General features: G+C 39.2%; 1 protein-coding gene across 4 annotated transcripts in view; it reads right to left on the bottom strand.

The window, feature by feature from the left end:
• Positions 1-4,632: 4,632 nt before the first annotated feature.
• Positions 4,633-9,992, bottom strand: part of stk11ip (serine/threonine kinase 11 interacting protein) — a 46,296-nt gene continuing 40,936 nt past the window's right edge. For all 4 annotated transcript variants that reach the window (XM_035952148.2, XM_035952149.2, XM_023278792.3 and 1 more), the window contains one exon: positions 4,633-5,573. In XM_035952148.2, coding sequence (XP_035808041.1) covers positions 5,433-5,573 — 141 coding nt within the window. In that variant the 3' untranslated portion in view covers positions 4,633-5,432. The remainder of the gene's footprint in view (positions 5,574-9,992) is intronic.

Here is a 9,992-nt window from a genome sequence, read left to right as displayed (position 1 = left end):
GCCCCACAATAAATCCTGCCTTTATTGTTGTAATGCTCAGTTTTTCGGTTTTATGATACAATTTTATCATCATTGTGGAAGCTGTTGTGTTTCTTGCTGCTGTATTCACTCACAGCTGTGCCTACTAAATCCACCCTCCAATAGTCCAAGTGTGGATGAAATCTTTATCAAAATGCCAATGAAGCCTATCCCAGCTGATTTAGGGTGAAGCAGGATACATGCTGAACAGGTTGCCAGTCTTGCTGACAGTAGATATATCCTGGAAAATGTTCCAAAAATGCCTCATCTAACATGTCAACATCTTTAGAATCTGAATCAGTTTTATTGTAAAGTAATGTTGGCATTTGTTGAAGAAGATAAGAAACAAAGATTTTTTTAAAACAAGTGCTACACATCAATAGACAGCAAATGTAGCAAATCCAAGAGATTTAAAGAAGCAAAAAGTACAAAAAATATTTACAGTGTGCAGGATTGTGCATATTATTTCCTGATATTTGCCCATGTTTCAGACTTCCCCTACTGATAAAGTCTAGTGTTTAAAATCTGCAGTTTGTAAACAGTTGCAGTTAGATAACCAAGATGGCATCAGAGCTGCAGATTTTGTGAGCTGCCTAACTGTTTTTTAAATCTACACGTGTGGCTCTAATTGATGGAATGCACTCTTAAGCATTTACATGTCCAAATGCACTGCATTTGCTCTGCAAGGATCTGTTTCTGTGTTTACCTTCTAAGCAAAAAAAAAAAAAAACGACAACAGCATAATATAATTGTTTCCCTTTTTGCTTTGGACCCTGTGTTGTACCCTGGACCCCGGTTTTGGCAACCTTGCAGGCCTGACAGAGCGCTTCGTGACTGTAGCTTTTAACCAAGGAGGCTCACCATCCAAGAATTTATTTGATGGGAGGGCTCGGCAAAACAACAGACTTCTTGCTGTCATGCAAGCAGCTGTAGTACTCTTGATTTACCAAAGGACCTGAAAATGTTTGGAGGAGGCTGTGGGAAGTCAAGTCAGGCCAGATGCCTGTGCCTGGCCAACTTGCTGTGGCAGTATCCCAACCTCCTCTCATACTAACTACCTTTCCTTCTTATTTCTGCTTCTCATATTTGGTCAAAGTGAGGCATGAACACCTGCACCTCTTCTCATATTTTAACTCATAGATTCTTCAGTGTCTTAGCCATTTATCACAAAATAAGTACATTTGAAGGATCAAATGTGCAACATAGGAGTTCAAAGGAACTCAAAATGACATTAGCAGGTTAAGCCAAAATCATAATGCGGCTGGGGAAGGTGTCTCCTCGGGCTCAAAATTCCCTCCTACACCCCTGCAGAGGATATATTAACTGTTTGAAAAAGGGCACTGACATTGATATTTGTCCACCTGTGTAGTCGGCGGTTTCTCCCTACTCAGCATGTTGTGGTAATGTTTTAGTGTCAGGCTAGATTGCTTATTTCCTCCTAAAAGATAAAACTTTGGGAAATAAATTCATAGCATGGAAGCATTATGAGTAATTGATTTTTTTTTTTTTAAGGCTGAGTCTCTGTGATCATTAATTTCACCATACTGAAAGCCAAGAAACAAAATAGGGGATTCAATATTTCCTTGCTAGAAGTTGATGCCTGGGAAAATGCAGGAGGCTCAGAAGGAGTATTTATATCATCAAGAGAGAGACAACAATAACTGTGAAGAAGTTAACATTTACAGAAAATTTAATTGTTACCACATGGAGAAAGATAATAAAAATTTGAAATCCATGGCTTAATATGGACAATGAGAGTGAGGAAAATGGTCCCAGATGCCATATCATAGCTATAAAATAAAATTAATAGTGTACAGTATACCTTGCCATTAATGCTTTTATGTGCCTTCCTTTTCTTGCTTCCATGTAAGCTATTTTTTCTTATAGGTAAGAAAAAAACACATTAAAATACGGTATTAAACTCCCTCCCCTCTCCAAAGACACAAAGTAGGAAGAAAAGTAGGTATTTTGTCTCAAAATAATAAGCAAAGCCATTTCAGTAAAAGCGTATATCTATCTGTCTGTCTGTCTGTCTGCCTGTCTGTCTATATACATACGTCTATATACACTGTATTGCCAAAAGTATTTGCTCACCTGCCTTGACTCGCATGTGAATGTAAGTGACATCCCATTCCTAATACATAGGGTTCAATATGATGTCGGTGCACCCTTTCCAGCTATAACAGCTTCAACTCTTCTGGGAAGGCTGTCCACAAGGTTTAGGAGTGTGTTTATGGGAATTTTTGACCATTCTTCCAGAAGCGCATTTGTGAGGTCATACAATGATGTTGGACCAGAAGGCCTGGCTCTCAGTCTCTGCTCTAATTCATCCCAAAGGTGTTCTATCGGGTTGAGATCAGGACTCTGTGCAGGCCAGTCAAGTTCATCCACACCAGACTCTGTCATCCATGTCTTTATGGACCTTGCTTTGTGCATTGGTGCACAGTCATGTTGGAAGAGGAAGGGGCCAGCTCCAAACTGTTCCCACAAAGTTGGGAGCATGGAATTGTCCAAAATGCTGAAGCATTCAGAGTTCCTTTCACTGGAACTAAGGGGCCAAGCCCAGCTCCCGAAAAACAACCCCACATCATAATCCCCCCTCCACCAAACTTTACACTTGGCACAATGCAGTCCGACAAGTATCATTCTCCTGGCAACCACCAAACCCAGACTTGTCCATCAGATTGCCAGATGGAGAAGCATGATTCGTCACTCTGTCTCCACTGCTCTAGAGTCCAGTGGTGGCAGTGCTTTACACCATTGCATCTGACGCTTTGCATTGCACTTGGTGATGTATGGCTTGGATGCAGCTGCTCGGCCATGGAAACCCATTCCATGAAGCTCTCTGTGCACTGTTCTTGAGCTAATCTGAAGGCCACATGAAGTTTGAAGGTCTGTAGCGATTGACTCTGCAGAAACTTGGTGACCTCTTGGCACTGTGCGCCTCAGCATCCGCTGACCCTGCTCCGTCAGTTTTCGTGGCCTACCACTTCGTGGCTGAGTTGCTGTCATTCCCACACACTTCCGCTTTCTTATAATACAGCTGACAGTTGACTGTGGGATATTTAGGAGCGAGGAAATGTCACGACTGGATTTGTTGCACAGGTGGCATCCTATCACAGTTCCACGCTGGAATTCACTGAGCTTCTGAGAGCGATCCATTCTTTCACAAATGTTTGTAAAAGCAGTCTGCATGCCTAGGTGCTTGATTTTATACACCTGTGGCCATATGGAAGTGATTGGAACACCTGATTCTGAGTATTTGGATGGGTGAGCAAATACTTTTGGGAATATATATATATATATATATATATATATATATATATATATATATATATATATATATATATATATATATATATATATATATATATATATATACACTTCTACTACTCGCTGGCGTACAAAAATCCTGCGTGATGAAACAAAGATTTAAAATTTTGATTCCTCAGTCCATAATGCCTTCTTTCAGTCTTCAGTAGTCCATTGACAGTATTTCATTGGCCAGGAAAACCTTTTTCTTATTCTGACATCTGAGCAATGGCTTTCTTGCTGCAACTTGACCTGTCAAACTTGCAACTCGAAGTCCTCTCTTCACAGTCAAAACTGAGACTTGCTTACCACCACCATTATTTAGCTGTGTTTGAAGCTGTTGTCCTGTGAGCCTCTTATCATGCAAGCTGCTGCCTCTCAGAAACTTGTCCTCTGATTCTGTTGTACTAAGAGATTGTACGCCTATCACGCAAGCTGTTGACTCTGAGAAATTCGTCTTCTGATTCTGTTGTGGCTTTGGGTCTTCCAGACCTCTTCCTGTCAGAGGTTTCCCCAGTTTTTGAGTTCCTTTTTATGGTGAAGAAAACTGTACTTAATGATACCTTAATTTTCTTTGCAATTTCTCTGTAGGAATGATCTACATTTTTAAGTGGTACGATGGTCTGTCTCTCTTCTATTGTTAGTTGCCTTTTCCCTGCCATTTCTACAGCAACATGCTACCTTCTGCAGTACAATACTGATCAAACAATACTCTCAAGGGTATGGTGCCATGGAGTGTTCCAACACGACTTTTATGCAGACAAACGGGCCACTGACAGGTGAAGTGAATGAGATCGATCATCTTGTCACAATGCAATGTTCTGCTGGGAAACCTTACGTCCTGACATTCCATGTGGATGTTTGACATGTACCAAAGATTGCAGTTCAAGCAACCATCCATTTTTGGTCAGTAACTTATCATCTATCAATTTTGACAGGTCTTCGAAATCAGTACCTCAGAGATATACTTTTGCCCTGTTCCGGGATATGCAATACCCCAGCTCTAAGAAATACAGAGTCTAAAAGGCTGTAGAAAGTTTCTGAAAAAGAAATCACAAAAAACACAAATCAACATGCTACTTTTATACTCAATTATACACATCATGAATTTATATAAAAATAAAGAATGTTCAGCATCAACCAATTATGAAAAAGTTAAATAAATTAAGATACATTGGTTAATCTAAATTAGCAGTTCATTTCATATATAATGAAATGAACTGTGGCCATGGAAGTGGAGAAGTTTTGTATTACATTTCAAACTGATACGTAAATAAATTAAATACAAGGATTCAGATGAGATACTCAGTAATATGTAAGCATTGACTTTATTGAATGATGACAGTGCCTGATTTCAGCGCAGATTTTTTTCTCACATATAATTGATCTGAAAAGCAACAACAGCAAGTAACAAATTAAGAGAGTTAACTTATTTTATGCAGATTTAATGAAAAGTATTTACCACTAAATTTCTGACACATCACAAGACCCTAATTGGGGGCAAAAAGTGTGAAGAATCCCCCAATGATAGCATCTTTTCAGCCTCACGTTGAGCATGTGATGCCACAACTCACTGCACCCTGAGATGGCGAGGAAGGAGTCCTAGCTTAGCTAAGAAAGGAGGGTGGATATATTTTAGGCGCAGGTCATTGCAATACATTTATTCTTCCCTACCTGATGCCTCAAATTCCAACCTCCAAAATCTGCTCCATTCAACTTGATGATACAGAAGATTTAAGAACACTACGAGATGTATTCAAAAAGCATTTCAGCTGGAAAGAAATGTAATCTACAAAAGAAACAAGGCACACTCCATTTCAGCTAGAAATGCTCAGTGGCATTGTATCTGGAGAAGAAATTATGCTACCAATGCTTTTACAAACTTGTGTACAACATGAATGAGTGCAACTGTTTCCAAGTTCTTCGCTTAAAGCAACAAGCATAATGGGACTAGACTGAGAGCAGACGGAGAAGAGCACAAATGACACATTCACTCATGCTTGGTAAACTTTGACTTAAACAGACTCATGTTCACAAAATACACATAAGCACACAAACACAAAGTCTATGACTTTTCCTTTTTTTGTGCTTGCTGTTTCCCATTATGCTGCTTTATCATGCAGACTTGTGTGCAGTTTTACTCCAAACATGGCCTCCCACTGTGCTCTGACCCAGGCCAGCAGACCCTGGAGGAGCTCACTGCTCTCCGAGCGTACACACCATGTCTTCTCCTGTTTCACAGTCTGGAGGAAAAAACATGAAAAACACAACATGAGAAAGCATGAAAATGAAAGTAGTTAATCACAAGTGAGTTGACCTGGGCAACACTACAATCTGGAACAGGCAGCTGCAGAATGAGAACAAAAAATGCACCAGCTGCAATGCATTGAGCAGCCCTCTTTTTCAATACATAAAGTGTAGTTAACAATACATTGAGCATAAAAGACAATGATTGCATTCTTTTTTGCAAGAATAAGTACGTAAATCATGGGGTCGTGGACAACAAGAGGATTCAGTCAACTTATCCTTCTAATGAACTGAATGACAATGCACGTGGACTGAAGCAAATCAACACTAAACATTCACTGATGAATACCTGTTTTAACAGTCTTGGTTTCATTCTGAAACTCATGGCAGAGACAAAAGCATGATGAAATGAAGCTGGTGGGATGATACAAACATCCAAGTCTACATTTAACTGAAAACAGCACCTGAAAACTCCAAATATGAGCCTTCATTAGGCATGAATTTCAAATTTCTGTAATTTGGCAGACTTCTCAGAATATTTTTCATACCATATTTGACATTTAAGTACAAACAGCTCAATGGTTTTAAACTCCAACTGCGACTTGAACATGCATATGTTACATTCTAACTATGTAGGGCTGCAACAACGAATCGATAAAATTGATAATAATCGATTATTAAAAGCGTTGGCAATGAATTTCGTTATCGATTCGTTGTGTCGCGTGATTCATGCATCACTTGCCATGTCGCGGAGCCATCTACTTCACCTGCAGAGCTTTGTCAATGCTGGCTGACTGAAATAAAGTTTGTTTTTTTTAAATAACTCCACCTGTAGAGCGAGTTGAACAGAGCGAGGTGACGGCAAAGTGAAAGTAAATTCAGAGTAATTTCAACGAAACAACCGACACGGAGAAAACAGTTAGACCTAAGTCCTCAAAAGTGTGGGAGCATTTCATGCTTCACAAAACAAAAAACACGGTAACATGCAAGCTTTACAAAAGTGATATGATGTACGGGAGCACCACGATGATGATAGAGCACCTGAAATGGAAACACGTTTGAGTCGCCGATGAGGATGAAGGAGCTCAACAGCAGGTAAGTCACTACAGTATCCTACGTTTGTTCCGTTTTACAGTCAGGAAACATAACGTTAGTCTCTCTGGTAACTCGCCTGATGCCAGCGTTTGTTTGTTAGCTGATTAATGACAGTGATAGGACACGTGCGTGTGTGTGCGTACGTGTGAAACTTTTTATTTCACTTTAATCAGCTTAAGCAGGGTTTGAATATGCTTTATAAATAAACGTAACTTGCACACAATGGTGATAATAATTTAAAGATTAAGCCTTAAGTTTTCAATTCTCAATTTTCTGACAAAGTCTGAGTGAAGACACTGGTCTGTGTTGGAGTGAGGCAGGATGAACTGCATTTAGACCAAACAGGGGTGAAAGTAACTTATTACATCTACTCAATTTATGTAATGAAGTATTTTTTATGGTGCTTGTCCTATCTGTCTGTCTGTCTGTCTGTCTGTCTGTCTGTGTGTCTGTGTGTCTGTCTGTCTGTCTGTCTGTGTGTGTGTGTGTGTGTGTGTGTGTGTGTGTGTGTGTGTGTGTGTGTGTGTGTGCGTACTTTGTGTTTTGCTCTTTGGACGACTTACTTGCCTTAACCTAATACTGCAAATAAAACAAGATAATTACTGAGTTGTTGTAAATTGTGCTATAATACATACTCAAACTATACTATCTTTCTCATTTCATCAACAGCAAAAAATGACAACCACACCACACCACAGCAAGCAGCTGTCTTGACTGATCATCACTGGCATGAGGCCTCTGTCGATGGTTGAAGACAAAGGCTTTGCTACAATGATCTTATTTGCTCTGTCAGTCCAAATCGTCTCTTTCTGAATAAAGCAGCGGAAATTAAAAATGTGTTTTTTTTTTTTAAAAATCCGATTCATCGATTAATTGAAAAAAATAATCGGCCGATTAATCGATTATTAAAATAATCGTTATTTGCAGCCCTATAACTATGTATGCTATTATAACCACTCTAGGTACTGTATCTCTTACCTATCAAGTAACAGAAAACCCGTGACAAGTTCAATGCATAACTTTTTACTCAAGCTGCAATGCTGAAACAGTGAGCAGCAAAGAAGAGCAACATCTCTAAGACAAAGAGCCCAAAGAGGACTGGTGCTACGAATACTTCTATTACTTTTTCCCTAACATGCTGATAATACATTGGTGTTTTTTTCCATATTTCTTTGTCTATTTTCTAAAAATGAATAAATAAACGTTTTTATATAGTTCTACAATATCAAAGAATTTCAAAACCCATTTAGATTCTGTTCCAATATCATTCTTCAGAATTGGTTTCTGGGTCAAATATGTATGACTGAATTACTTCAATATTACAACTTGCCATTGTGTAGACCAACTTCATAGTGCTAGCAGAGTTGTAGGAGAGCTGGTGTAGCATGTAGAGATTTGGACACATCTAAGCTATTCTAAGGCATGCCAGGATTATTTTAATAGAAAAAACCCTTCTAAAATATAGAAGTAACATAGAATATGTTGCTTTGATACACTAAAATGACTTTCTCAGGATTAAATCAAAACCTTAAGAGGAATTTTCATTTTTACAGCATCTGTGTTCACAGAAACTATGATGAATTCAGCCATAAACGTACAGTTTCCCAAAGCAGAAAAGATAATTACATCACTATATGACTCATTGATGTTCAGCCAAGCTTAACCCCTTGATGCCTGAATTTATTTATAATTAAATAAAAAAAAATTTTGTGTGTTTTTGCTTTCCAGCTGATGCTAAAATAAGTGGAGATTGTTAATTTGTCTATTACACATAGAATAGAACAGATATATAATAATAATAACATATATAATAATTAGGTCCCACTCCGACTGGTCCTACGAGAAACCAGTGCTTGCAAAAGGTTCCGAAGTACTTATTGAATATGCACAAACCGGCAATGGGGGAATGGATAAGCTATCTTGGCTGCAGTCTGAATGAAAGTGGTATGATGTGAATTCGTGGCAATAAGTGTCAAGGGGCTAATGTTTGGTTATTTCTGATGCTATATGTGAATGCAATTTGAAGATATTGCTGCATTTACATTTAAACTAATGCAACATCTGATTTTGTCTCACTACAAAGGCACTTTGGGTTGTTTTGCAGGCTTTGCGTAGGAGTTCAGTTGCATGCCATACTTCTTGCTGTGTAATATCAAGGTAACTTTGGCTGGGATGGCTACTTGCTCTGTGAAAAAACACTGTGGTTAGAAATCATTAAAGTCAAATTCCATACTGTGTAGGAGCCATGTCATATTCAGATAATGATTTGTTATACTTTAAGGGGCTACTCGTAACCTGTTTTGGTGCTTTATCAGTCTATTGTAATTCTTATACAGTTTATAATGCATAATCGACGGGATAATAAATGGGTCACTTGTTTATGTTTTCCTTACATTTGCATGGCAGTTTTATACAAAGAAAAAACAAATATGTGTCCATTCATGTTCCTACACACCACCTGTGTGAGTTGTTCTGAAAACATATATAACTGAGCAACAGTAAATTTAACTGCTGCGTCCCACTTCAAATGAAGGTATTTCTTTTACAGTCAGTGGTTCTCTATTCTGCAATGTATTTATGAGCTGTCTGTGTAGTTTCTCATTCATCCAGGTCATGGTTATCCAAAGTTGTTTGTATGTGGACCTCAATCCAAAAAGGGCAAACTGTTGTCCTTTACATCCTCTCTAGTGGACAGCAACATCAAGTTCACCAGAGAGGATGTAAAGGACAACAGTTTGCCCTTTTTGGATTGTGAGGTCCACGTACAAGAGGACAGAAGTCTGAGTGTTGGGGTATACAGGAAACCAACACACACGGACCAGTACCTGCTTTTTGACTCTCACCACCCACTGGAGCACAAGCTAGGGGTCATCAGGACCCTGCAACACGGGGCTGACAAGTTACCCACCAGTACCCAAGACCAGGAAAAAGAACACAAACACCTGAAAGAGGCACTGAAAACTTGTGGATATCCTGACTGGACCTTTGTGAAGGCTCACACAAGATCCAGAAAGGAGAACAACCCAGTGAGAACTGAAGAGAAGGAGAACAGGCGAAACAACATAGTGATCCCGTATGTGTCTGGACTGTCTGAAAAACTGAGGAGGATCTTCAACAAACACCAGATCCCTGTATTTTTTAAGCCAAATAACACACTCAGACAAAGACTGGTCCACCCAAAAGACCTCACACCACACAGTCAGAAGAGCAACCTGGTGTATGCAGTTAAATGCAGCGAGGAATGCTCAGATCTCTACATAGGGGAAACCAAACAGCCACTTAACAAGCGTATGGCTCAACACAGAAGAGCCGGTTCCTCA

The sequence above is a fragment of the Amphiprion ocellaris genome, chromosome 24 (assembly GCF_022539595.1).
Source record: "Amphiprion ocellaris isolate individual 3 ecotype Okinawa chromosome 24, ASM2253959v1, whole genome shotgun sequence".
NCBI lineage: Eukaryota > Metazoa > Chordata > Actinopteri > Pomacentridae > Amphiprion > Amphiprion ocellaris.
This window is presented reverse-complemented; position numbering and strand designations above follow the sequence as displayed.